The sequence below is a fragment of the Hemicordylus capensis genome, chromosome 1 (genome assembly GCF_027244095.1).
Source record: "Hemicordylus capensis ecotype Gifberg chromosome 1, rHemCap1.1.pri, whole genome shotgun sequence".
In the NCBI taxonomy this organism is placed as follows: Eukaryota; Metazoa; Chordata; class Lepidosauria; order Squamata; family Cordylidae; genus Hemicordylus; species Hemicordylus capensis.
Genome location: NC_069657.1, coordinates 368400991 through 368427381, shown reverse-complemented (window position 1 = coordinate 368427381; position 26391 = coordinate 368400991). Strand labels below are relative to the sequence as shown.

Sequence of the window (26391 nt, the reverse complement as noted above, 5' to 3'; positions counted from 1 at the left end):
ACATGCTGTTCTGGTAGCTCCAGGTCTTAACACTCACTTCAATTTCGGAGGATGAATACAACTGAAGGAAGCCTGGGCGTGTGCGCGGCTGGGGGAGTCAGTCATGTGACTTGCCTCTGGGGGGGCCCCAAGGCAGTGGGCCCCCAGACAACTGTCTCCCCTTGCCCTATTATAGTTATGCCCCTGTTCACAAGGCAAATGTGGCCCAGTCAGGAAATAGATGCACAAATGAAGAAAGGAGGTAAATGCACCTCAAGACAGATAAAGAAATTGATTGTAAAAGACCATCTAGCTACCTTAAATGAGTTTTAATTCTCCAGGCCTAGACGGATTACATCCCCAAGTACTGAAAGAACGCACAGATATGATCTCAGAACTACTGTCTGTAAACTCTGAGAACTCCTGAAGAATAGGTGAGGTGCTGGAAGTCTGGACACAAGCAAATATTGTCTCTGTCTTTAAAGGCGGTGGGGGGGAGGTCCTGGGAAACTACAGATGTGCCAATTTGGGGCCCCACATTTTAAGAGGGGCACTAATAAACTGGGATGAATTGGCAACAAATTCTGCCAAGGATGTGGTAACAGTTTCTGTACTGAGCAGGGGGTGGGACTAGAAGACCTCCAGGGTCCCTCCCAACTCTAAACATGTCTGATTCAAAGAGAAAAAGAGACCCACAGATGTCCCTTCCTCTTAGAAACTGCATAGGAGAATACACCGACTTTAGGGGACAGATTTCCCCCTATTTTTGAGGAAAGGCTGAAGCCTTGTGGCATCATCTCACTGTACACCCACCCCTGCCTTCATCTCTAGATGACTAGAAGCTAAGCAACAAAGATGTTCATGGCCTTTGGTATAATCTACACAGCTAAATATGGTTAAGGAAAGAGAGGCAAGTGGAGGAGGGCCTTCATTTTCAAGACATTGTACTTTATTGGCACCTGCTCAGTACATCTGAATCTGCTCTTAACTGACTTATTTTTATTGTAATTGGCTGACACCCTGACTACTAAAGCATGTGGGTAAATAGCACCTCTAAACATGCAACGGGACTGCCACCACAGCTCTGTCAGTTCCCGTGCTGTGTGTGTGTTTTTGCACAACAGAACCAGCAAGCACTTCTCCCAGAGCACTCTCCTGCACACCCAGAGCCCCCTGTCACAACAGAAACACGTCACCACCCTGGGATATGCCTCCTTTCCCTCAGATCATATATATTTCTGCAACATATATGGTCTGAGGAAAAGGAGGCACACCACAGGGCGGTGAAGTGTTTCTGCTGTGACAGAAGGCTCTGGGTGTGCAGCAGAGCTTGGAATGGTGCCAGGCTATCGGCTATCTTTGTTGTGCAAGTGGACCAAGAGCACAAGAAAATGAGCAACTTTGAACATCTGCTCCTTTATGTGTCCTTCTTGCTTGGGTGCATGGGAAACAATGATTGTCATCTTATCTGAGCATGACCCTGGTCAAGTTCAACAGCTAGCAGTACAGATGATTAAGCTTTGCGTGTACTTGCAAATACCAATTTCAGTGAACTACAAGGCCTTGTTTATCCAAACGCATAGCAAAGCATACTCTCCCACACACCAAAAATGAATGTTTCTGATGGAATAATATGGGAATATGAGGTTTATCCTTTTTGACATGGAGAAATTATTGTGTACATTGGAAGAGCCATGATGCTCACACTTGCCTTGCTTAACATTGCTGTAAGGTTGGGGGGGGGGGGGATGTTTAGCTAGAAAATGCTACACTGGATAGTCACAATCTCTATGTTCTGAATTGAATCAGTCAGGGGACATCCTAGAATCTAGGAATCTAGGCCACTGTGAGGAGAAGAATTGTGGCCTAAAAGAACCTTTGGTCTAATCCAGCGGAGCTCACCTTGTGTTCTTAAGCACCTGGCACTTAAATCTAATTCAATTTATATTAATCAAAAGTAACTTCAGGTATTTTAGACTTACATGTAGGTTCTTGCTACTTCAAATTACAATGCCCCTCAGGGTATCTTTAGGCTCCCTCAGGTACCATAAAATACTGGCTATGAGCCTGTAGCTAAGCCAGTGGAGGAATCTAGATGTCTCACCTCTCCCTTTGCTGCAGCCAGTTGGAATAGTTGCTGCTGAAGGCAGTGCCAGGAGAGGTGTCAGACACACATAGCAGCTGGTCCCTTCTTCGGTCTTACTGCCTCATGTTCTCCAACTACAGAGCCAGGAGCAATGTCTAGTGATGGAGGTTGTTCTGGGAAGGGACAAGCCAAATGGCAACTGGCCCCAGCCAAGCTTGATTGCATCATACCCGCATCCCCAGCTGACCTAACACAGTGCTTTCATGCAAATTTTCCTGTAGGAAATCTGCAACTCACAAAAGCAGTAGCATCCCAGCACGATTTTCTGGAACCTCCCTGCCAGGTGAAGCAGAATCACCACATCATTGTGCCCTCCAGTTTCTACCCCATGTAAGTGTTCCAGAAGGACAGCATGGTTGATGTATTAGAGACAGAGGTACACCTAGGTAATTTTGGAGCCTGGACCTAAAGGTCTTTGGATGGCCTCCCTCCCCTGCAAATTAAACATCATCATGCTTGGCTGGGCAACCATACCACCTGGGACAGGCTAGAGAGGATTGGGGGGGAGGGGAGGGGAGGGGAGGGCTGTGGAGGCCCTGGTCTTCAGCCCCGAAGTCCAGGAGTAAGTGCACCTCTGATTAGAGAATTAAATATTGTAATATGACCAGCCAGTAGAGTAAGTGCATGACCTGGATCATGGAATGGATTCCTAACAGCCACTATAAGTAGTATTAAAAGCTGTTGAAAGAACCAGAAGTATCAACAAGGTCACACTCCCTGTCTCTCTCCAAGTCATCTACCTGGCTGATCAAAGCTGTCTCTGTCCAAAACCCCAGCCAGAAGCTAGCTACACTTTTGTTTTGGTTTGGCCATTGGCCGTAAATAAAGTATCTATCTAAGCTAGCTACACTAAAATAAATTATGAGTGATCTTGCTGTGAGCTTCACCACACCGCAGCTAACAGTTGCTGTGATGTCATATGATTCTCATTCCATTTGTTACATGGTTCTAACATCATTGTAGGAGGTGGATCATACATTTCCAGAATTAAACTTCTGAGAGGAGCAGATGCATGAACAAAGAAGTTTGAAAAGAAGATTGGAGAACAACCATGGTATTTACTTTTCTATCTTGCAGTTACTCAGTTTAGTTTTAGAAAATATTCATACGTAACATCATCTTTCACTTGTTTAACAGGTATGATGGAAACTTGCTTGTTTGATTATTTTTGGGGTGTATTTGATTTATTCCTCCTACGAATAACCTGTCACTGATCACAGTGTTGAGCAGATTGTTGCACAGACCATGTACCTGTGCCCTATTGGAAATTCTTACAAAGAATGAGTACTATATGTGAGTGTCAGAGAAGGGAAGACAGAAACAGAGCAAGCCAATTTTCATAAGCCATTTGTCTCTGAAGCCTTGTCTCCAAGTTGGTGTGTTTACATTTTATTATCCTTTACATGTGGGTAAGGTTTACTAAGTCTACAAAGATGATCTCAGGAGGCACAGACAGCTCTAGTCTGATCCACATATCCCTAAATGTTCAGTCCTACCCGTTGTATACTAGTGGACCCCCTCATCACAGTCAAATGGCAGCTCTGCAAAAGCTAGGGACTTTGTCCAAATGACTCACTAGGATAGAGCTACTTCACCAGTTATGCCTGTAATCCAAGACTTAAGACCTCAAGCAACAAAACGAGGTGATAAAGTCCTGAGATGGTAGAGTGGCTTGGGCCACTACAAATTGCCGGTGTGGGTACCCTTTTAATATGTTCTTCTATGTGAAGAGTTCCATGTCAGAAGAAAACTTACATGGTAGGGACAAAGGTTCTAGTCAGCCCTCTGATTGCTCTGCCAGGTTCTTATTTTTAATATATCAGAGCATTCAGAATGGGTAATCTCCAGCTGCCATCTGAAATGGTACAGTCAGTTGCACTATAACATATGAACAGCCCTGCTGGATCAGGCCCAAGGCCTATCTAGTTCAGCATCCTGTTTCACACAGTGGCCAACCAGATGCCTTTGAGAAGCCCACAGGCAAGAAGTGAGGGCATGCCCTCTTTCTTGCTGTTTCTCTCCTGCAACTGGTATTTAGAAGCATTGCCTCAGAGGATGGAGTGGTCCATAGCCTTCAGACTAGTAACCATTGATAGACCTGTCCTCCATAAATTTGTCTAAGCCCTTCTTAAAGCCATCCAGCTGGTGGCTGTCACCACATCTTGTGGCAGAGAATTCCATATATCAATTATGTGCTGTGTGAAAAAGTACTTATTTTTGTTGGTTCTAAATTTCTTGGCCATCAATTTCATGGGATGACCCCTTGTTTTAGTGCTGTAAGAAAGAGAGGGGGAAAATCTCTCTGTCCATTCTCTCAATTCCATGCATAACTTTATAAATCGCTACCATGTCTCCCCATAGTTGCCTCTTTTCCAAACTAAAAAGCCCCAGATGCTGTAGCCTTGCCTCATAAGGAAGGTTTTCCAGGCCCCTAATCATCTTGGTTGCCCTCTTCTGCACCTTTTCCAGTTCTACAATGCTCTTCTTAAGATATGATGACCAGATTGTATGCAGTACTCCAAATGTAGACACATCATTTCTATAAGGGCATTATAATATTAACATTTTTATTTTCAGTTCCCTGCCTAATGATCCCTAGCATGGAATTGGCCTTTTTCACAACTGCTGCACATTGATATTTTCAATGAACTGTCCACCATGACCCCAAGATCTCTCTCCTGGACAGTCACTGACAGCTCAGACCTCATCAGTGTATATGTGATGTTGAGGGTTTGTGCCTCAATTTGCATTGTTATACATTTTCTTACACTGAACCGCATTTGCCATTTTGTTGCCCACTCCCCCAGTTTGGAGAGATCCTTTTGGAGCTCCTTACAATCAGTTATGGATATTACTACCAAAAAGGTTTAGCGTCGTCTGCAAATTTGGCCCGTTCACTGCTTACTCCTACTTCTAGGTCATTTATGAATAAGTTAAAGAGTACTGGTCGTCCCACTACAGATCCCTGGGATTTGTCTAAGCCCCTTTTAGTTTCTTACTTCATTTCTTACTTACCTCCATTGTGAAAACTGTATTCCTACCCTCTGTTTCGTGTCCATCAACCAGTTAGCAATCCACACATGAACCTGTCCCCTTATTCCATGACTGCTAAGTTTACTCAAGAGCCTTTGATGAGGAACTTTGTCAACAGCTTTTTGGAAGTCCAAGTATACCATGCCTTTATCCACATGCCTGTTGACGATCTCAAGGAACTCCAAAAGGTTGGTGAGGCAAGGCTTGCCTTTGAAGAATCCATGTTGATTCTCTTTCAGCAAGGCCTGGTTTTCTAAATGTTTAACACTGTTTTCCTTAAGTATGCTTTCCATCAATTTACCCATTAGTGTACACTGGATCCCCCCAGATCCCTTTTTGAAAATTGGAATTACATTGGCCACTTTCCAGCTACTTTCCATTGGCTACTACAGAAGGTCTAAATCATTCCCACCTTATTCTGCTGCATGTCCAAGTCCAGCCTTAGACTGAGGGGACATAAAACAGTTTTAGCAATATAAATAAGGTAAAGTTAGTAGATAAATGGAGTACAAATAAAAACATATATAATCCAAAACATAAACAACAAAGCATGTGTGTAGCAAGGCTGTGTACGTGCTCCAGGAAGTTTTTCATGCTGGGCTTTTAGTTTGCATCTCCTCCAAAATGGAGGTGTGCGTTCACATATGGGTCAAATTTACCCCAAAGTCCCAAATTTACCCCAAAGTCCCTTCCTTATCAGGGAGCACTTCACATATAATTCAGGTTTTTCATTGCTAGGTAGAGAGCTGGGTCTCACGATTAGTGAGACCCGGTTTTGGAGGGTGTGTGGGGAAAGCGGGCTAAGCCTGCTCTCCCCACATACAAGCAGGGAGGGAGCCCTGGGCAGCCGAATCAGCCGCCCACATGATTGCCAGCTCCGTGACAGAGCTGGCGGGGCTGTGGAGCTTGGGGGCTGCACAGTCCCCGGAAGCTCCAGTATGCCCTGTGCGCTCGCACAGGGCATACTGGGGAGACCCCCGGAGCCGGGAGGCGGATTTTCGCCTCCCCTACAGGGCTCTACTCATGAGTAACTGCAGCACGGAGCCGTGCCATGGCTATTCACGATCTGTACAACCAGGTTTGCAGAGCGCTCACTCTGTAAACCTGGTTTTAGGTCGGGGTACTTAGGTGGGTTACCCGCCTAGGAACCACCGGGCTCGCAGCCGAGCCCGGTGGTTCACACGATGGGGTGAAACTCCGCTAGCCCAATTTCGCCCCACCGTGTAAATAGCCTCAGAGTGTAGCTTGATCTGCATCCAGGGTAAAAAAAATCCACCTTTTGTGTTGGTTTAAAAGGATTATTTTGAACACAGAGAAAAGCCTCACAGAAAACCCACAGTAAAGCCTGCTGTCTGGGAACACAGTGCTCAGGGACATATTTTTGGGAGTCACCATCAATTGCCCTTCCTCCAGAGCATGCACTGTGTGTTCTTTGCATACGTACTTCATTAGTCAGGAATATGGCCATTGTATATGGTGATTCAGTCATTGCATTGTACGTGTGCACAGGTGTCTGCACAGTTGCCTGGAGACTATGCGAAAGTGCAGGGTATATTTATTTTTTTATTTAACATTTATATCCCGCTCTTCCTCCAAGGAGCCCAGAGCGGTATACTACATACTTAAGTTTCTCCTCACAACAACCCTGTGAAGTAGGTTAGGCTGAGAGAGAAGTGACTGGCCCAGAGTCACCCAGCAAGTCTCATGGCTGAATGGGGATTTGAACTCGGGTCTCCCCGGTCCTAGTCCAGCACTCTAACCACTATACCACGCTGCTATACATGTATATCTGTTTCTGTGTATATGGCTGTAAAGTGCACCATCAAGTCAATTTCGACTCCTGGCACCCACAGAGCCCTGTGGTTTTATCTGGTAGAATACAGGAGGAGTTTACCACTGCCTCCTCCCATGCAGTCTGAGATGATTCCTTTCAGCATCTTCCTATATCGCTGCTGCCCGATATAGGTGTACCAGTGAGGATTCGAACTGGCAACCTTCTGCTTTCTTAGTCAAGCATTTCCCTGCTGCGCCATTAGGTAGCATATACTGTATGGCTGTACACACATTCATTTAAAAATGAATCTGGGTACAGAAGGACTCCTCAAACATAGGGCTCAGATAACAAGTCACTACTGTACATGCATTGAACATAATAATGTTTGAGTAAGTATGTTTGCATCAATCTGCATAAACTGTACACAGATCGTGCATGCATTGAACATAACAGAATACCTGCAGCTCAAATGATGATACTGCTAAAAATAAACATTCTGCTTCCATTTCTTACAGTCAAATGAAATGAGGAACAACTGCATAAGTGGCAAAATCCATTTATATGTGAAATGATGACAATTGTTTCAACAAGCATCTCCCTTGGTTGCTTCAGAAGAAATTACTTGTGGCAAACTGTAATTGCTACATTTAAATAGCTTTTATCATTAAGGACAGAGGAAAACTTACTTTTAGTCAAGAACACCCACCTCATCTCCTTCTACAATATCTTTACAAAAATTAAGCACACAACAATTTCTGTCTGCAGCGAGAAAATAGGTACTACTGTATCCTTTAAGCAGTTGCTTCTGGAAAACATTATCTGGTAGAGAATATCTGGAAGTGTAATACGTGCTACAACTTACTGTAGAATCAATGAAAGGACCATGACAGATTTTGTAGGTTCCAACCATCCCCAAATTCTCTCAGTGAAGTCTGACAGTCCTGCACAGTGAAGCAAGCTGGAGTGGGTGGGAGGTGGAGACATTTCCAAATTGCCCTTTCCCAGATAGAAATTCAAGTGTCTTATTAAAACACAGTGTCCTTGCTTGGTAAGCCACCTTGTGAAAGCTTTTGTATCCATATTGCACCATCTTAGCACCTAAAAAACAACTTATGTGATTGATTTTGTAGATGGACAAGAATCACTGGACACATTGATAGTGTTATGATGGCAGAGGGAAATGCCTTGTCTTCCCATACTGCAACTGCAGCCAAGAAAAATCACACTCACCTGGAGATTTTTCCAAAGAAGGGCGCTTGGACCTTCTTGGAAACAATTATAACTATATCTACTCCATTCTGCATTTGGGGATTAACTGGGAATGGAATTGTCTGGTGGCTTCTCTGCTGCAGGATCAAGAAGACTAAGTTCACAGTGTATGTACTGAATTTGGCAGTTGCTGATCTTATTGTACTGTTCTACTTTTCTATGGTTTTCATTTTATATTTATCATCACTACATGCCAATATATACTTTTTACGTGTAATGGAGATTATGTATTTGCTTGGATACAACTCCAGCATCTATTTGTTAACAGCTGTCAGTGCTGTAAGATGTCTCATGGTCTTTTTCCCAGTTTGGTGTCAATTTCACCTGCCAAAGCATCTCTCAGAAACTGTGTGCGCCATTTTGTGGTCTGTCTCCTGCCTGGTTTCACTGGTGGTCTATATTGTCTGTTATCCAAGATTCCTCCCATCCCTTAAAGAAGGTACATTTAGTTGTAATGTTGCATATACATTTGAAATCGTCAACCTCCTGGGTGTTTTTCCCATCATGGCCTTTTCCACTTTGGCCCTTTTCATCACAACACAGAAGAAAGTGCCACAGACCCCTCCAGCAGGGCTTGACGTCATCATCATGGCCACAGTGGCTTTGGTTCTCATCTTTGCTTCTTCAATTAGGATTACTGACGTCATCATGCATTGGGATCAAAAACAAGATGGACCGACCCTGTTCCTGCTTTCATTGTTGTTTGATTCTGTCAACAGCAGTGTTAAACCTTTTGTATATCTCTGTGTTGGATGCTGGAAGAGGAAGGAGGCCTGGGAGTCAACCCATATGATTCTGGAGAAAGCTTTGAAGGATGAAGGAAACAGAGCAGCTAGAACACAAGCAGACCAAGAGCATGCTTGAATATATCCTAGGCCTTAGAAGGCAAATGCAAAATCTTATGCATAAAGGAATACTGACTTGCATTCTCAGCTCCAGAATAAATGTGTTACAGATACTTCATTTTACTGTTTGTGATTCTTATGTACCCACAACCCTAGTTCTCCTAACGTTCTACTCCTAAGCAGAGCACTCCCATAAGTCAGCAATAGGTGACATCAGTTCCCAGGGAGCAAAATTTTGCACCCAAGGGGCTCTAGCTTTCTTGTCTAGCTTTATGCATTCTAGCTTCTAGAAATCAATCTGTCTCACTTTGAAGCTGCCTGCTTTTCTTTCATTACTCTGACCCAACACAGATACATCTAGCAAGGCAAGAGTACAGGGGGAAAGAATGATGTCACCTCCAGCCTCTCCCCTCAGGTGGTATACATGGGTCTTACGTGCATACCCTTCATGACTTCAGAATACAGTTGGAGCCATGAGGAAACCTCATAAGTATCATCAAGTTCTGGGCCAGAACTATTAACTGCAACCTGCCTAATGAAAGAGCAGGCCAGCTAGCAGTCATGACGGACACTCACTGTCATTATAATAAATGCACCTATGTCTCTAAGTTAATCTTACCTTTGAAGGGGTCTCAAATTATCATTGGTGGGGGTGGTCTCAGGCCATTAACTGTAGGATTAAACTTCTATGAAGAGAAGCATGATCAAATAAGGTCAAAAAGAAAATTTGGGGAGTAACTATATCAGTACTTCATTTTCTGCCTTGCTGTCACTCAGTTCAGTTTTTAAAAATAGGTTTTTTTCTTTATTGTAAATTCCCATTCTCAAGGAACGTTGGAGGGCATATAGTATCCTTTGGGACATCTCCTCTGACTTAGACCAGGAGGCAGGGCCATAAAATATTGACTCCTCTAGGAGGGGTTCCACATCCCCCAGGCTGAAACTGGGAAAAGCAGAACCCTTGAAAAACTAGTAACACCATAGTAACCGCAACACCACAAATGGGCAAAAAACTGAAACCTAGTAGTAGACGTGCAGAATATATGAATGCATTCTCTGCATCCAAAAAAATATTGGAATTGTTGGAGATCCAGCTCCAGACTGCATCGACCTTTTGCACCAGTAACCCTAATGACCACTAGGGGCATTGGGAGTAGAGATAGGTAGTTACGGTATCCTTCTCTTTCTTGTTTATCCTGCCTCTATGACCCCTCTATGGATAGAATGTACTCAGGAACTTCCTGGGAGTGACTTCTTCTTCTTCCCAGAATGCTTCTAGCTCGCTCTCTCTGACCACCATGTAGCTAGTAGTTAGATATAGGTCTTTGCTATCATCATAGACTTCTGAATAAAGTAGATGTATTTAACCTTACATGAATCCCCTGAGACTCTGTTAACTTCTGCTCTAATGGGAGTGAGTTAGCTCCTGAAATACTCTGCTATATAAGTAATTACCCCCAACAGGAATGCCATGATCCAAGTGACTCCCTCTGGCCAACAGCCTGGCTGATGCATTCTGAACCAAAGCAGCCTCACATGGAGCACATTGCCACAATCTAACATGGATGTAATAAGGGTATGAATGACAGTGACCTGGTCTGATTTCTTCAAGTAGGGATACAACTGGTGCACCAGCCAAACTACTGAGAAGCACCCCTGATCACTGCTGTTATCTAGGCATCCAGGAGTAGTCCCGAGCTGCATATCTGATCTTTCAAGGAGAGTGCTGTGCAACCTTCCCCAAAACAGACCAAATACCTACACTCAGATGAGCAGAACCTACAACCAGTATATCTGGATTAAGTGTCACTTATTTGCTCACATCCAGTCCAGCTTCAGCCAGTGGTTCGGAATCTCCTCTACCTCCCTAGAAGCACATTAAAACAAGTAGAAGAGTGTCATCACCATATGGCTGCCACTCAACCCAAATCTCTGATCAACCTCACCCAGTGCTTTCATGCAGAAGTTATACAGCATTAGGGACAAGATAGAACCTTGCAGCACTCCACAAGCACAGGCTAGGGAATAGAGCAATAGTGCCCCAGCACCACCTGCCAGACCTCTGAGCAGGACCGGTGTCACCAAAGCTTGGGGTTTGCCAGCCCCAAACTCAAAGAAGCAATCCTGAAAGATATATTAAGGTCATACCCAGAACCATGAGAGGGGCAGGGTGGGGGGGAGGGGAGAGTCAGGGATGAATCTACCTCCTCTCACCCAGACGATCGATGATCTCCTCTTCGGCGCACCGGCGCACACCCACATGATCCACACTGTGGAGACTGAGCCTCCAGGAATCCAAAATACACCACACGAACAGCTTGGTACACTAGGGGATTGCCCCATGAATTGGGCGCTCTAGGCCGAGCACACATACAATTTTGTACCTGGGGTAAAGGGCACATTTACACTATTAACCCAGGTTAAAGCCCAGGTGAGAAAACTCAGGCTTGCAGGGCAGGCAGCACCCGGATTGGCCCCAACCTCGGTGCTTCACAGGGGCAGCCAAACCCAGACAGGGCTGCCTATGCCTGGGTGTGGCTGCTTGTGTGAACAGCCTTATAGGATGGTATCAAAAGCTGCTCCTTCTTCTCATCTCCCAGTACAAGTCATCCAGCAGGACAACCAAAACAGTTTCATTCATAGCCTCATGTGAATTTCCATTGCTAATAGATGAATGTGGACAGTATGCACTGAAGAAGAGCATACAGAGGAGAGCTGGTCTTGTTGCAAGCACGACTTGTCCCCTTAGTTAAGCAGGGTCTGCTTAGGTCACATATGAAAGGGAGACTTGATGTGTGAGCACTGTAAGATTTTCCCCTCTGGGGATGGAGCCGCTCTGGGAAGAGCATCCAGGTTCCCTCCCTGGCAGCATCTCCAAGACAGGGCTGAGAGAGATTCCTGCCTGCAACCTTGGAGAAGCCGCTGCCAGTCTAAGAGTTCACTGGATTCCAAGGATATCATGGGGCATATATTTTAATAATCTGGTGGAAATATCTTGTAAACAACCCAAAGTCTGACAGAGGAATACAGATATAAAACCTTTCATGTAAAATCACCAAAGAGTTCATAATATTTTGATGGACAAGCTAAATCCCACTTTCAAAGGCAAAGGCTTCCCAAGACATCTTCACCTACTACCACCAAGTTTGGGCCTGTGTGCTTGTTTATTTTACAACAGCAATAGCAGCTGTGGGGATGGGGATTGTGTCCAGGCCTGCTGGAGGTCTGGGACTTCCACCTTTCCCCCATGTTGTGGTTCTGAACTGGATTGCGTGGCGGGCTGTGGTCAAGTAGACCTTATGGTGTTAATGTAGATTTGTGTGCAAGTTCTGTATGTGAGCAACAAGTAATATAGAGAAGTAGGAACAGCTTCACTTGTCTGGTAATGAGGGATGGAATGCTGTGAGGGAAGAGCAGCCATTAAAATGACAGTTGGTGAGAAAGAGTTTGAGGCACAGTGGAGTGCAGAAGGCATAGTTCGTGACAGAAGAGGTTTCTGAAGAAGAGGACAGTTGGTAAGAAGCTGATCGTGATATAAAGATTGTGAGGCCTAAGCCAACTATAAGCAAAGAAAGGTTAGGAAAGAATTAGAAGCCCTATTCAGACATTACATTCTGAGGTGACAGAACGGACAGTTGGTGAAAGTGGGAGCATATGAGACCCAGAGGAGTATAGAAAGGGTAGTTAGTGACAGGAGAGGTTTCTGAAGAAGAGCACAGTGGGTAAGAAGCTGATTGTAATATAAAGAATGAAATGAGGCCTGACTACCAAAAAAGGGTTGGGGGAGAAGATTTCTCTGAAGAGGTCCAATTATAAGTTAAGAAAGGTTAGGAAACAGTCACAAGCTCTATTCAGACATTATGTTGTCTGTGCATTCAAGTCTCTGTACACATGTACATGCTTTTGTGTGAATGACTTGTGCATGTGTTCATTAAAAAGTGAACCCAAATACAGATCCTCTCAAATGCAGGTACAGGTAAGAAGTGTACTGCTGTAAATGTATTCAGCAGGATGTGTGAATAACTGTATGTAGCCCTATCCAGACATGATATTGAACACTCATATAATGAGCATGTGGGCCGATCTCTCTTCTAAACGGGGCTGCATGGCGTACACAAGTACAGCTCTGTACAAAGATTCTAGCCCCATTCAGACATTAAACAAGGTATTATAATAAGAACTAATCTGCCTACTTTCCTTTCACTATCCCTACAACTGGACTAAATTTGCTCCAAATTGGTTAGACAGTTCACAGATTAGCCCACTTGCGCCTCAAACATTAATGCATCCACCAACTTGAATTGGGGTGGATGGCATCATCATAAACTATGTGTTGGAGGAGTCCCTATGGGTCCCTACAACGGTACTAAATTTTGTCCAAATCGGTTCCTACTTGCACCTCAAATGTTCATGTGTCCACAGTCTTGAATCAGGGTGGATGATATCATTACAAATTATGCCCTTGAGCCATATCTATGTCTTCCTACAGCTGCAGCAAATTTAGTTCAAATCGGTTAGGCGGTTCACAAGTTAGCACACTTGCACCTCAAATGTTTATGTGTCTACCATCTTGAATTAGGGTGGGTGAAATCATCACAAACTATGTTGTGGAGGTGTACCAGTGTGTCCCTACAACTGTACCCAATTTGGTTCATATTGGTCCAGGCACTGCAAAGTTGATGAGGGAAAGGGGGGCATGGACATGCACGCACGCGCGCGTGCACACACACACACACACACACACACAATGCTGTGGTGATCTCATAAGCCTACGGGAAAGTGGACTAAAAACACACTGCTATAACCATGTACAGCAGCACAAATGGGTCAGAAGTCCCACCATAACCCATTAATCATCAGTGATTCCTGCTGATCACACTTAGAGTGGGGTTTGTCTGAATAAGGAAGCACCCTATCCATGATGGTGGGAATTTTTGTGATTTCATGACTGGGGTACAGATAGGGCAGTTTCTTATTCACACACTCTGAGTGTGAGTGGCACAAAGCAGTGGTGATTGAAAGGTTGTGAGCAGGACATCCAACCTGTTTATGCCACTGAACATGGTTACAGCAGTGCATTTTTGAAAGTCTGAATGGTGCTACAGTTATTCAGACAGTATGTTGGACACAGATACAGCAGTACACTTCCTATCTGTACCATGCATTTAAGGGCCTGTACCCAGGTTCACTTTTTAAATGAACAGGGGTGCAGCAGCTAGGTGAATTCAGAGTCTGGACATAATGGCATCTTGGGGCAAACTTGAGGGTATGCCTACTGCTGCTTCTGTTAAGAAGTCATTGCACATGCAAAGAGGCCCTCTCCTCCCTGGTATTTGTTCATGCCTTCACTGTTACTGAATCTCCAGGCTGGAAAATGTAATTGTGCCAAGTGCTACCAAACCATTTGAAATGGTCCATCTATGGACCAATGGTATAACTCAGTATAAGGTGACTGTGTATGTATGTTCAAACTTGGTGGGCCTTATTTCTGAACAAACATGCATGGAAGTGGGCTCCACTATGAGACAACATACTTAATTTGAGAAAAACAACACGCCCAAAGTATTGAATGGCTATGTAGGATAACATAACCAGTATGTTTACCGAGGGGAATATAATTTGTTAATATGGCTTTGAAATTTATATCAGACCACAGGAACCATGAATATTGCAATCACCAAGTTTTTACGAAAACAGAGGCATTTACCATCAGTTTTTGCCAGAATGCCCAGAATGTTGGGGGGCAATATGCTAAATCATTGTAAACCGCTTAGAGAGCTTCCAGCTATAGAGCGGTATATAAATGTAAGTGCTACTGCTATTGCTATTGCTATTTGCCAATGTTTAAACAGAAGAGACAAACACAGATTCACTTTCCTTGTGAGGAAAACTAAACAATGGGCACTTTCTCCTTGCCTAAGCAGAATTAGTTCAAACAGATACAAACTGTCCCAAGTCATTTCTAAAAACTAAGAAAGGCAGACTCTTGATTTGGATAAACTAGTGCATAAAAGCTGGAAGCAAGCTTTTGAGTTACACAGGACTCTTTCTCAGGCCGACATTCAGAAAAATTGGAACGATAACATATGTTGCTGCTCAGGTTATGGTGTTTGCCCAGTTTACTAGGTCAGAGGGAAGCCAATGCCAACTATTTACTTTGGCTGAGGATGAAGCAAAATAGATGTCAGCTAAAAGTCAAGGCTTCATCCAGCAAGGAATTATTGGTTAGAAACTATTTATTCTTTGAGAAAGACTAGATTAAACTTCAGGGGTCCTCAGCAGTAAGTCCCCAGATGTTGTTGGACTACAACTCCCTTCATCTAGTGGCCCAGCTATTTTGGCTGGGGGTATTAGGTAGTCCAACAATATGTGTAGTCCAACTATATGTGGGGACCCAAGATTGAGAACCCCTGGATTAGAGTTTCCATCCTTTAAAAAACAAATGGTAAGCCTCCTGTGTTTTTAACAACTGCACAAAAGGCAGCAACTCAACAAGATGACAAGTTCCTGCCCGCCCCCCATTAGCTTACAGTCTCAAATAAGGGGGCTTTCTTCCTTCTGAGTAAACTAGCATAGGATCCAGACTGTAAGGAGTTTTAGATTGTGAGCCCTTCAGGGACAGAGCACCATCATACTTATTATTATTCCATGTAGACTGGAAACTTTTGTTGAAAAACAGTAGGAGATTATGATGATGATGTAGTTGTCATCAGATGATTCTGGCCCTCTGAACACCTACTTGCGAGTAAGCCAAACTGTGTAATAGGGTTTCCTTCCAAGTAAAAGACCCACAGATCAGGCTTCCAGTGAGGATGGAGGCTGAGGGCCAACACAGACTGCAGACTTCTGGCTGCACAAGAGAAAAGTGGTGTGGCAAATGAGGAAAGCCGCATTCTAAAAGAGCTGCTGTGCGGCGTGGGACTCTAGGAGAGAGTGAAGGAGACAATGGACATTGAAAGCTGGAAGCACGCATAGGTGAGGGGTGGCAAGGAGGTGCATGCACACTGGCTCTGGGGCTGCAGCCACTGCCTCTTGGAGCAACTCACCCTTCTGTATTGTTGTTCACAGCCAGCTGCCCTGGACCAGGATGGGGAGGAGATTTCTTGTGGGAATGCTGATGGGGGGCCCCATACTTAAAGGGAAAGCAAGGTGCCTTGGACCTGTGCCTTAAGGTCCATGCTGAATGGAGCCACTGAAAATGAACACAATACAAGGCCTGAAAGGAAATGTGTTACTAGGGATGTACTATTGCCCTCCTGACCAAAATGCTGACAATGACTTGAGAGTTGCAGAAGGAAATTAGAGAGGCATCAAAGAGAGACATAGCTGTAATAATTACCCACATATAGACTGGGTAAATTCACATTCAAGTAATGACAAGGAGAACACATTTCTAGACACGCTGAATGACTGTGCCCTAAAACAGTTGGTCATGGAACCAACGAGAGAGAAGGTGACCTTGGACTTAATCCTGGGTGGTGCCCAGGACCTGGTATGAGATGTCACTGTCATAGAACTTTAGGGAACGGTTATCACAGTGTGATCAAATTCAGCATACATGCAAGGAGAGAATCACCAAGGAATGCAGACACTTCCGAAGAGGAAACCTCTCTAAAATGAGGGGTTTGGTAGGGGAAAAAACTGATAGGCTAATCAGTAGAGTCACTTTGCTCCAGAATGCCCAGTTAAAATGTAAATCAAGAAGAAAGGAAGAGACCACCAAGTCCAGGAGGATGCCAGCATGGCTAACAAGTAAAGTCAAGGAAGTTATAAAGGGGAAGAAGACTTCCTTCAGAAACTGGAAGGCCTGCCTAAATGAAGAGAACAGAAAGGAACACAAACTCTGGCAAAATAAATGCAAGGAATAAGGGAGGTGAATAAGGGGAGTGAAAAGAGAGTCTGAGGAACATTTAGCTAAAAGCATCAAGGGGAATAACAAAAAATTATTTAAATATATCAGCAAGAAATCTGCCAAGGATGCAGTTGGACTGTTAAATGATGAGAGAGTGAAAGGGATTATTAAGGAGGATATGGAGATTGCAGAGAAGCTAAACAAGTCCTTTGCATTTGTATTTATAGTGGATGATACTGAGCGTATACTTTTGCCTGAACTGAGCTTCTCAGGGACAGAAGCTAAGGAACCGAGTGAGATAGAGGTGACAAGAGATGATGTTCTAAACTGTCTGGAAAAATTGAAAAATAAGAAATCCCCAGGGCCAGATGACATCCAACCGAGAGTCCTTAAAGAACTCAAATGTGAAATTGCTGACCTCCTTGCAAAAATATATCCCTGCAATCAGGCTCTGTACCAGAGGATTGGAAAGTAGCAAACGTAACACCGGTTTTTAAAAAGGGATCCTGGGGGAGCGTCCTTTTAAGTTAACGTCTGTTCCAGGCAAATTGACAGAAAGCATACTTAAAGACAAAACTGTTAAACATATAGAAGAATAGGCCCTGCTGAAGGAGAACCAGCATGGCATTTGCAAAGGTAAATTTTGCCTCACCAATCTTTTGGAATTCTTTGAGATTGTCAATAGGCAAAACTTTTGACAAAGGCAAACAGGCAAAGCTTATGACAAAGCTTTGACAAAGTTCCCCAAAAATGGTTCTTGAATAAACTTAGCAGTCATGGGATAAGGGGGCAGGTTCATGTGTGGATTGGTAACATTGAAAGACGGGAAACAGAGGGTAGGAATAAATTGACAGTTTTCACAATGGAGGGAAGTAAGAAATGGAGTCCCCCAGGGATCTGTACTAGATTCAGTGGCTTTTTAATTTATTCATAAATGATTCAGAAGTTGTAGTAAGCAGTGTGGTAGCCTAATTTGCAGATGACACCAAACGATTTAGGGTAGTGAAATAAAAAACGATCTCTCCAAACTGGGTGAGTGGGCGACAAAATGGCAAATGCAGTTCAATGTAAACAAGTGTAAAGTGATGCATTGACTGATTGACTGATTAAGTGCCATCAAGTGATTCATATTGGGACCAAAAGAAACCAACTTCACATATTCACTGATGGGGTCTGAACTGCTGGCGACTGAACATGGCTTCATGCTGCGGGGTAAATGTTGAGCGAAGCCATTTCGAATTACACTCACTGCATTGAGGGAAGCAGCCCCTTCCCTCTGCTCTCAGTTTTTGTTTTTGCAAGTTCACATCGCATGCCTCTATGTTTTCCTTCTAACCAATGGGTGGAGGGAAGATTACTAAAGAGCTATATCTGCATTTCTAAAGAGAGTATCCCTCTTATCGTGCAAATAATTCTACATCAATGCCTCTCCCTATTTACTCCGGCGATTTCAGAAAAAGTAGCTTAAAACCAGCATTTTAAAAACCTGGAAATAACTCGAAATAAGCTAGAATTTGTGAGACAAAGCCCGATTTGTGTGTGCAGTGGGTCCAAGAATCATGATGAGACTTCAGGGTACGTTTGGCTGGTGTGTGAAAGCACACACTCTCTTCTGAAGGAGATTCGGGGTAGAAGCCCTGTCTGTAATGCTTCCTGGTACTAGACTATGTTTGTATTTAAGTTGTCAGCAATTAACTATTTATGTTATTAACAAAATATGGATATTAAGTTCTGGTTTGTAAACCCCTGTGCCTAAAGCCAAACCCCACTACCTTGTAGCAAGGGCTTCAGAAATAGTGATGTGTACGAACCGTTTCTCAGTGGCCCAGTCCAGTGGTCCGATGCGCGCACGCCCAGCACACACATTACTGTGACGTGCATGGTGTGCACGTACACGTTGGTGGTGCGTGCACATCGGCAGCGGGCACATGTGCGGAAGGTACTTCCGCTTTTGGCAGACAACAAGGGGGCAGGGGCGACAGGGAGGAACACTGCCGTCCAGAAATCTTTACCCAAAACTGGAGCGCCAGAGGGGGAAAAGCGGCAGGAGGGGTAAGTACAACCCCCCCGCCCTTAAAGCGACCCCCCCCACCCGGCATCGGACTGTGCCTCCGTGGTTCGTGCACATCACTATTCAGAAAGCCATAAGGAGTGAACTGTAAAAAGAGAAATGTCGTAGCCATGGTGAGGCTGCCTCCCCGACACCAGTAATGAGTTAAGTGGGCAAGGACAATAGTCCTTAAAGGGAAATTCCCAATCAAGGGGAAAATAGGACCAGCTGGTCACCACAAGCACCTCTATGGTTATTTCCCCCAGGAAGGAAGCTGAACCAATGGGACCCTACTTCCTGGAGAAAACAGCAGCCGGGGCTGGGATTGATCCAGATCAGGACCAAAAGGTGAGGAAAGGCTTAAAGCCCCCTCCCTCACATGTACCACAGCCTTGATCAAGCCCCATTATTGTATCACAGAGAACAAGCCAGCAAGCCAGCAAGGGCAATGAAAACTACCTTTAGGGCCAAACTACATGTTAAAAGTGTAGTTGGGTCCTTGCAGGCTTGCTTGTTCACCATGATAAAGCATTGTCACAGTCCAGTACTAAGCAGCCACCCAAGGATGTGGGGCTGATTTCTAAGTTGACCTTTCCCTGCACAGGCTGGTACAAGTGTATTATTATAAGGCAAATGTCCTTGACCGACAAGTGAAGCTTTTCTTCCTCTATTACGTATCTCATCACCTTAATGATAATGTGTTTGATTTTGGCAGGTTGGGAAGAATTAACCGTGTTATGGCAACAGATGCAAGTACCATTTCTTCACACGCTGCTGGTGCAGCCAATGCAACTGGCAGATCTTGGGGAACTCCGCACCAACACCAAAAGACAGTGATAATCTCAGCTATCCCAATCTGTGTTGTGGGACTAATTGTGAATGGAATTGTCATTTCGCTTCTCTGTTGCAAGATCAAGACGACAAAATACATAGTATATGTCCTAAATATGGCTATTGCTGACTTTACTGTTCTCTTTTACCAATTCATGTTTTTTATTCTATTCTTTAAGCCACTGTATACCAGTGCACATTTTGCACGTATTTTTGACATGATATATGCACTTGGACACAACTCCAGCTTCTATATATTAACAGGTCTCTGTGCTGAAAGGTTTCTGTTCACCTTTTTCCCAGTCTGGTATCAATCTCACCGGCCGAACCATCAGACAGTTATTGTATGTGTCACTATGTGGGCCTTCTCCCTTTTGATGTCACTCCTGGAGTATTTTGCCTGCTATCAGAAATCTGGAATTATTTTCAATTGTTGGTCTACAACGATAAGTGAAATAGTATTTGAGTTTCTGGTTTTTGTTCCCATCTTGTTCTGTTCCGTTTTGGCCCTTTTTGTCAGAAGTCAGAAGCAGGCACCAGAAACTCCTTCTGCAACGCTTGACATCACCATCATAGGCACAGGGCTTCTGGCTCTTATATTAGATGTATCTGTTCGAACGCTCCATCTCATAGAGTTTAGTACTACAAAAAAATTGCCATTATTTCTAATTACTGTCCTATTTGATTGCACAAGCAGCAGTGTCAGTCCTTTTGTGTTTCTCTTTGTTGGACTTTGGAAGAGTGAAAAAGGCAGGAAACCCCTCTATGCCATTCTTGAGAGAGCTTTAACAGAGGAAGCAGAGGAAGCAGACAGCACACAAGCGGGTCAAGAGCAGGCCTGATAATATCCTTGGCCTCAGAAACCAAATGAAAAAGGATTACACATAGAAGAATGTTAATGTGCATGTCCGGCTCAAGAATAAATGTAATACATATTCTTTACATTACTGTTTATTACTTAAAATACACTCACACAAGCACATATATCAGTGTAAACCTCAACTTTTATTGGTACTGCAGGCCCCTTGCCTGGCTTATGAAGGATGGACAAGCAGGCCTCACTGAGAATATATTTACCCTGTCTAAAAGTTTTCAGTAGGGCTGGATTAGAATGAGGGCTGGTTCACATATTACATGGAATCATTTAACAAACTTGGACTGGCATCACAGATACAAATCAAATCTTGTTTTGTTTCACCATATCACTGTTTGTTTGGATCCTGCCTCTTCTCCATACTTCCCATGACCAAGGCTTGCCTCTCTCTCTCTCTATACAAGAGCCCTACAAGGCCAGATCTACTGAACAGATATTAAACCACAATTGTGGTATCAGACCCAATGTGAGGCAATAGTTAGAACAAGCAAACCGATTTCAAACCTTGGGTTCAGATCATGGATCAGACATACAAGCTAACCACAGTTAGAAAGAATAAAACATGGTTCTACATGATGTCCAAACCCACCCAGTAACTTTTCAAATCAGAAGAATGTACATTTTGATAGGAGATGAGTCAGTGGAGATGGGTCACCAGATAGCCAATATAAAAAGGAAATCAGAAGGAACCATGAGGGAGGAGAGGTGAATAGCAGTGAAACAAATCACCCAAGGGTGTGTGGAAACTATGACTATCTATTGATTTGTAGGTATAACCTAAAGGCCAACAGAATAAATCAGGGGCGTAACGATAGGGGGGGCAGGCAGGGCACGTGCCCTGGGCGCCACCCCGGCGGGTCACATGGGGGGCGCCAAAAAGTGGCTTCTCCCCCGCCCCCCCTGGATCGCCCGCCAGCATGGTGGGCAGCGGCGGGTCGCCCGCAGCCCGCCGAGTACGGCGGTGCCTGGTGGCTGGCGTGGCGGCGATGGGCTGTAGTGTGGCCCAAGCGGCAGTGGCGGATCGCCCGCCGCGCCGAGGAGTGCAGGCAGAGCGACTCCGAGCCTGCCTCCTGGCCCGGCGCACAGTTGGGAAGCGACTCCAGGCCAGGAGGCAGGCTCAGTGTCACTCTGCCTGCACTCCTCGGCGCGGCGGGCGATCCGCCGCTGCCGCCCAGGCCACGCTTAAGCCCATCGCCACCACGCCAGCCAGCCACCAGCACCCCACCGCCGCCCGCCACATCGCCGCCGCACGCCCGCTGCACTCGGCGGGCGACCCACCGCCGAATCGCCGCCACTGCCGGCAATCTGCTGCCTGGGGGGTGCCGCCGTGCCCTCACAGGTATGTGGGGGCCAGGGGGGCTGGGGGGGTGCCATTTCAGGGCCAGAGCTTGCCCTGGGCACCATTTCCCCCTGATACGCCACTGGAATAGATGTGTGTATTTCAACCAAGCAGTAAGCAGCTTCTGTTAACACCATTTTTATATAGGATGTCTTCATATGACTGTGGCTCAGTTGTAAGCTGGGAACATGTTGGTAAAATGTTATCAACAGAGAGCAAATGCTGCTCCCGGGGTGCATAATATCTGAACCTGCCCAAGTCCAGATCCCGGCCATATTCCTGACATTTGTTCAATGTTTTCTCCCCAACTTCAAATGTAAGGCACAAGTTGGGCAGCAAATGTCGGGCAAATGTTGGGAATCCAGCCTGGGTGGGCTAAGGCACCATACCTGCAGGGAGTTCTCACTCTCGGTTACTGACATCTTATAGACATGTTCCCAGCTTACAGACTAACCAGCGTCATGTGAAACCCCCTATATACTCCAAAGGAGATGGCTGGGTATTTACCACTCCTTATAAAAAGAACAAAATCTCATTATCTTGTTATCTATTAACCTGATTTTAATGTGCACTTTCTTGTTAAAAAGATATCTTCATTATCTTCATAAGCTACGTAACATATCCTTGTGGTTTGTCATGGATTTCTTTTTCATTTTTTGGAAAGAAAAAAAAAGTGGGAAGAAAACCTAGATCACAATCACCATTTTTTGAGATAATGTGAAATTGCCTTGTTAATTATGTAAGTGACATAATGAGGCTATTCATATGAGCAGGTCCGGCTCTTACCAGTAAGCAGAAGATGCACCGCATCAGGGCGCAGTCTGCAGGAGGGCGTCGAGCTGATGATACCTCCTTTAAAAAAAATTAAATTCCAGCCACCGCACGGCTGAGGAGATGGCTGCGGGGGTGCGTGTGTGTCCTACTACCTACACCTCCCCACCAGCGGCGGGAGCAACTGAACAAGAGCAACGCTGTGGCCTGCTGTTTGGCCCAGCGTCACTTCCCAGTTGCAAGGCACACCTGTGCAGTGAAGTCTATTAAGTATCTCGCAGTTAGGAAGCGACACCGGGCCAAGCAGCAGGCCACAGCATTGCTCTGATATCTTCTGCTGCTGCCGGGGGTGTAGAAGGACACACACGGACCCCCACAGCCATCCCCTCAGCCATGCGGTGGCTTGAATTGGTGGGAGGCGGTGAGAAGAAAATGGCACCAGACACAGTGATGACAGAGGAGGTGGCCGGCAGCCCCACAAGGGAGCCCTGCGGCGGGCAGGCAAAAATGGCAGGAAGGAGGGAGCCCGGTGGGGAGAGAAAGTGCTGTGAGGGGGACTGCATGTGACAGGAGGAGGACGGGGACCTCTGGAACGATGGGGAATGGACTCTCTTTTTCTCGCCAAGACTGCTCCATTCTCATTCTCTCGTTCTCTCGTTCTCTCTCTCTCTCACCAAGACTGCTCCATTATCTTAAATACCCAGGGCTTAAGCTGTGTAGGGCTTTATAGGTTATAACCAGCACCTTGTATTTTGCCCAGAAGCGTATTGGTAGCCAAACAGCTCTTTAAGTATAGGAGTAATATAATTATAATTATATTATATACATATTGTGTACATAATTAAGTAAAATTTTGAATACACACTAATTGTATTTATTTTGAATTTTCATTTTTTACTATAGCTGGGGGGGGGGGCGCTCAACAGAATGTTGCATCAGGGCGCCAGATCCCCCAGAGCCGGCCCTGCATATGAGCGTGCAAAACTGGTTTTGCACGCTCGTGTGAACCACCAGGATTGGGCCTGATCCCGGTGATTAAAATGTTGGCAAACCCACTGAAGTAGTCTCCCTGCTAAATGAGGTTAAGGGAGTGAGTGCTCCCTTAACCACATTTTTCTAATTGTGTGTCAGCCGTGACTAGCACACTGGGTGTGGGGAGAGGGGATCCCAGTAATGCACCACACACTCATGCTGTGCATTATTTGGGCTCCAGGGGGCGGGGTGACACACAGTGGCGTGTCCCAGCACCCTGACCCTGGGAGCTGCTGGGCAAGTCGCAACTCATCAGAGATCATCTGCAGGGAAGGTACGTTAAACTCTCCTTCCCTGCAGACCGCCCCAGAGTTCTTTTCATGGATCGTGAGCTCTATTATATAGGACATTTGTAGCTTGGTTCCTTACTTTTGCAAAAAGATTTAATGAACTGGATAAATATTTCTGGAGACATTGCTTTTTGTTCAAAAGCATGCAAGAAGGGACAAGTATAGTCCTGTGGGTGCTCATGACACCATATTTTGCTCCACAGTTTAGAACACCATATTTTGTTCTATACCCCACCCCATCTCATTTAGCAGATCTGTTCTCGAACCTCGGTATATAGGATTCTATTTGAGACATTTTGTTCCAGCTATACCTACTTATGGGAGATTTTGATCCAGTAAAACAATGTCCCCCAATCTTTTTTTATCCCGAGGGATACTTACATTACATTATGCACACGTGCACACACATACTCACACACACAGAGGCACATTGCCCTGCAACAAATTTACTTTTGTTGTATTATGGCAAAGCTGCTGCACAATCTGTATTTGTTTATTTTCTCCTCCTTTCTCCTTATTTGAAACCATCCCTCATGTCCATCCTGAAACTGACTCACTCCAGGAGGTTTTAGAGACAGGGCTTTCCCCGCCACAAATCCACTCCTGATTTGAGTGTGCCAGTCCACATATTCACTGGATTTAACCCGATCTCCCTGTGGGGTGTCAGGGACCAGGACAGACAGGGCTTTGTTTTTCTCCAAAGGGAGGCTGTGAATTCTGGCTTAGCCCGAGTTATGGGGGGGGGGGGAATCTTCTATTTCCAGCAGCTTTTTAAAAAAAAACCTCCGGGGCTTCTGCTTTCTCCAAAGGTGTTGATGGACATGCTGGTGGCTATGTGAAGGAGGTACTGATGGTTATGCGATCGGTCCATCTAATCCCTCAAATTAAAATGCCTCGAATCTGCTACGAAGCAGATTCGCTCTTCAGATACTCTGAGGCATAGAATCACATGTGAAAAACCTCCAGGAAGGACATATCCCTCTTGATGCACAAGGGAGTGAGTCAGCTCCAAAAGTGAGGAGTTTAAACTCAGAGCAAATCAGTGTGGAACACCAGCTAGTTGGGGAAATGCTGCAGTAAGGGATGCAATACTGCTGATTACTTTGGAAGTGTGTTCTTTATATACGAGTATTCCACAGAAAAAGGCACTGGAAACCAACGGGATATTGGACAAAAATAATCGGCCGATTCTTCCCACATATTTTTAATGGTGTTGGCTGATATAGCCTTATGTTATAATTATTTTTCATTATGTATTTAGAGAGTGTCTTTTTAAAGAGCGCCTTCTTCTGCATGATCCCCACCACACACTAAGGTCATCTGAAGAGATCCGTCTCCAGTTACCACTGGTTCATTTGGTGGCAACTCAGAGGCGGACCTTCTCTGTAGCTGCTTCTGGGCTGTGGAATGCACTCCTGGCAGAAATTTGTAATTCGAGTTCATTACTGTCTTTCAGGAGAGCCCTTAAGACCTATCTGTTTGGCCTGGCCTTCCAGGGTTTTTAAACTACTGTAAATTATTTGAAATTGTTTTAAGTGGTTGCCCTGGTTTTCCAGGGTTTTTAGCTGTTAAATAAATAAATAAATAAATAAATAAATTTTATTGGCAGGTTAAAGGGACAGTGAAGGATTCCATTATGGCACCAGAAGTAGTAAACTTGTACATTATATGAGAGTTTTTGAAACCCCTTTTCCATGAGCAATCCCCATAAGATGTCTTTAAGCAAAGGCACTATCTTGACTACATTTTTGTTGTTTGAGACAGTGACAATAATAGGTTACATCCTTTTTTAAATTGTCTCAATCTTAGAGACCCTAACATCAGATCTGAGATGCCATTTAATGAAACCACCATTAATTATGTTAATACTGCAGTTATTAAAAATAGAGATAAGAAATTGTTATGTATAGGAAGCCTACCAATTGCAAATATAAATTACATTTTCAAAATTCACAACCCTGACACAAGAATATCCCCATGGGTCAATGTCTGATAGTCTGGAGAAATTTTGTTGAGGTAAAAAATGACAATAGAAGTCACAAGATTTTTAAAAATAAAGGACAGCTGGTTGCTGTTGTTTCTAAAGCTTGCCTAACTAGGCAATCCTATAATGTCAACACCCCAGTTATGTCATTGTAACGCTGGCATGACAGAACAGTACAAAGAGAGAGAACAAGAGCAGAGCAGTCCCATCAGTAACTCCCTCATTGTCATGGCAAGACTCATTTTTGGGACCATAATCCCATAATATTGTGCCACACAGACACATGAGACACAGCAATACCACAGCGTTCTCTGCTGCATCA

The 26391-nt window shown here is 44.6% G+C and overlaps 2 protein-coding genes across 18 annotated transcripts in view; one reads left to right on the top strand and one right to left on the bottom strand.

Moving 5' to 3' along the window:
* Positions 1–177: 177 nt before the first annotated feature.
* On the top strand, positions 178–20721 carry LOC128344489 (proto-oncogene Mas-like). Of its 16 annotated transcripts, XM_053294686.1 has the most exons (5): positions 191–413; positions 2347–2455; positions 3089–3179; positions 19215–19296; positions 19664–20721. In XM_053294686.1, exons 3-5 carry the CDS (start codon positions 3134–3136, stop codon positions 20619–20621), a joined length of 1086 nt encoding a protein of 361 aa, XP_053150661.1. In that variant the 5' UTR covers positions 191–413; positions 2347–2455; positions 3089–3133; the 3' UTR covers positions 20622–20721. The 16 variants fall into 16 exon arrangements, with proteins under 16 accessions (XP_053150688.1, XP_053150669.1, XP_053150679.1 ...); XM_053294713.1 differs by lacking the exons at positions 19215–19296; positions 19664–20721 and adding an exon at positions 8063–9159 and having other exon boundaries at positions 178–413; XM_053294694.1 differs by lacking the exons at positions 19215–19296; positions 19664–20721 and adding an exon at positions 7448–9159 and having other exon boundaries at positions 178–413.
* The window catches only part of PNLDC1 (PARN like ribonuclease domain containing exonuclease 1), a 59085-nt gene continuing 40166 nt past the window's right edge, over positions 7473–26391 (bottom strand). The window contains exons 20-21 of one of the 2 annotated variants that reach the window (XR_008315858.1): positions 9666–9732; positions 7473–9033 (exon numbers count right to left, since the gene is read on the bottom strand). The gene's annotated coding sequence lies outside the window, so the exon portion shown is untranslated. The remainder of the gene's footprint in view (positions 9034–9665; positions 9733–26391) is intronic. The other variant, XR_008315859.1, reaches the window with a different exon arrangement.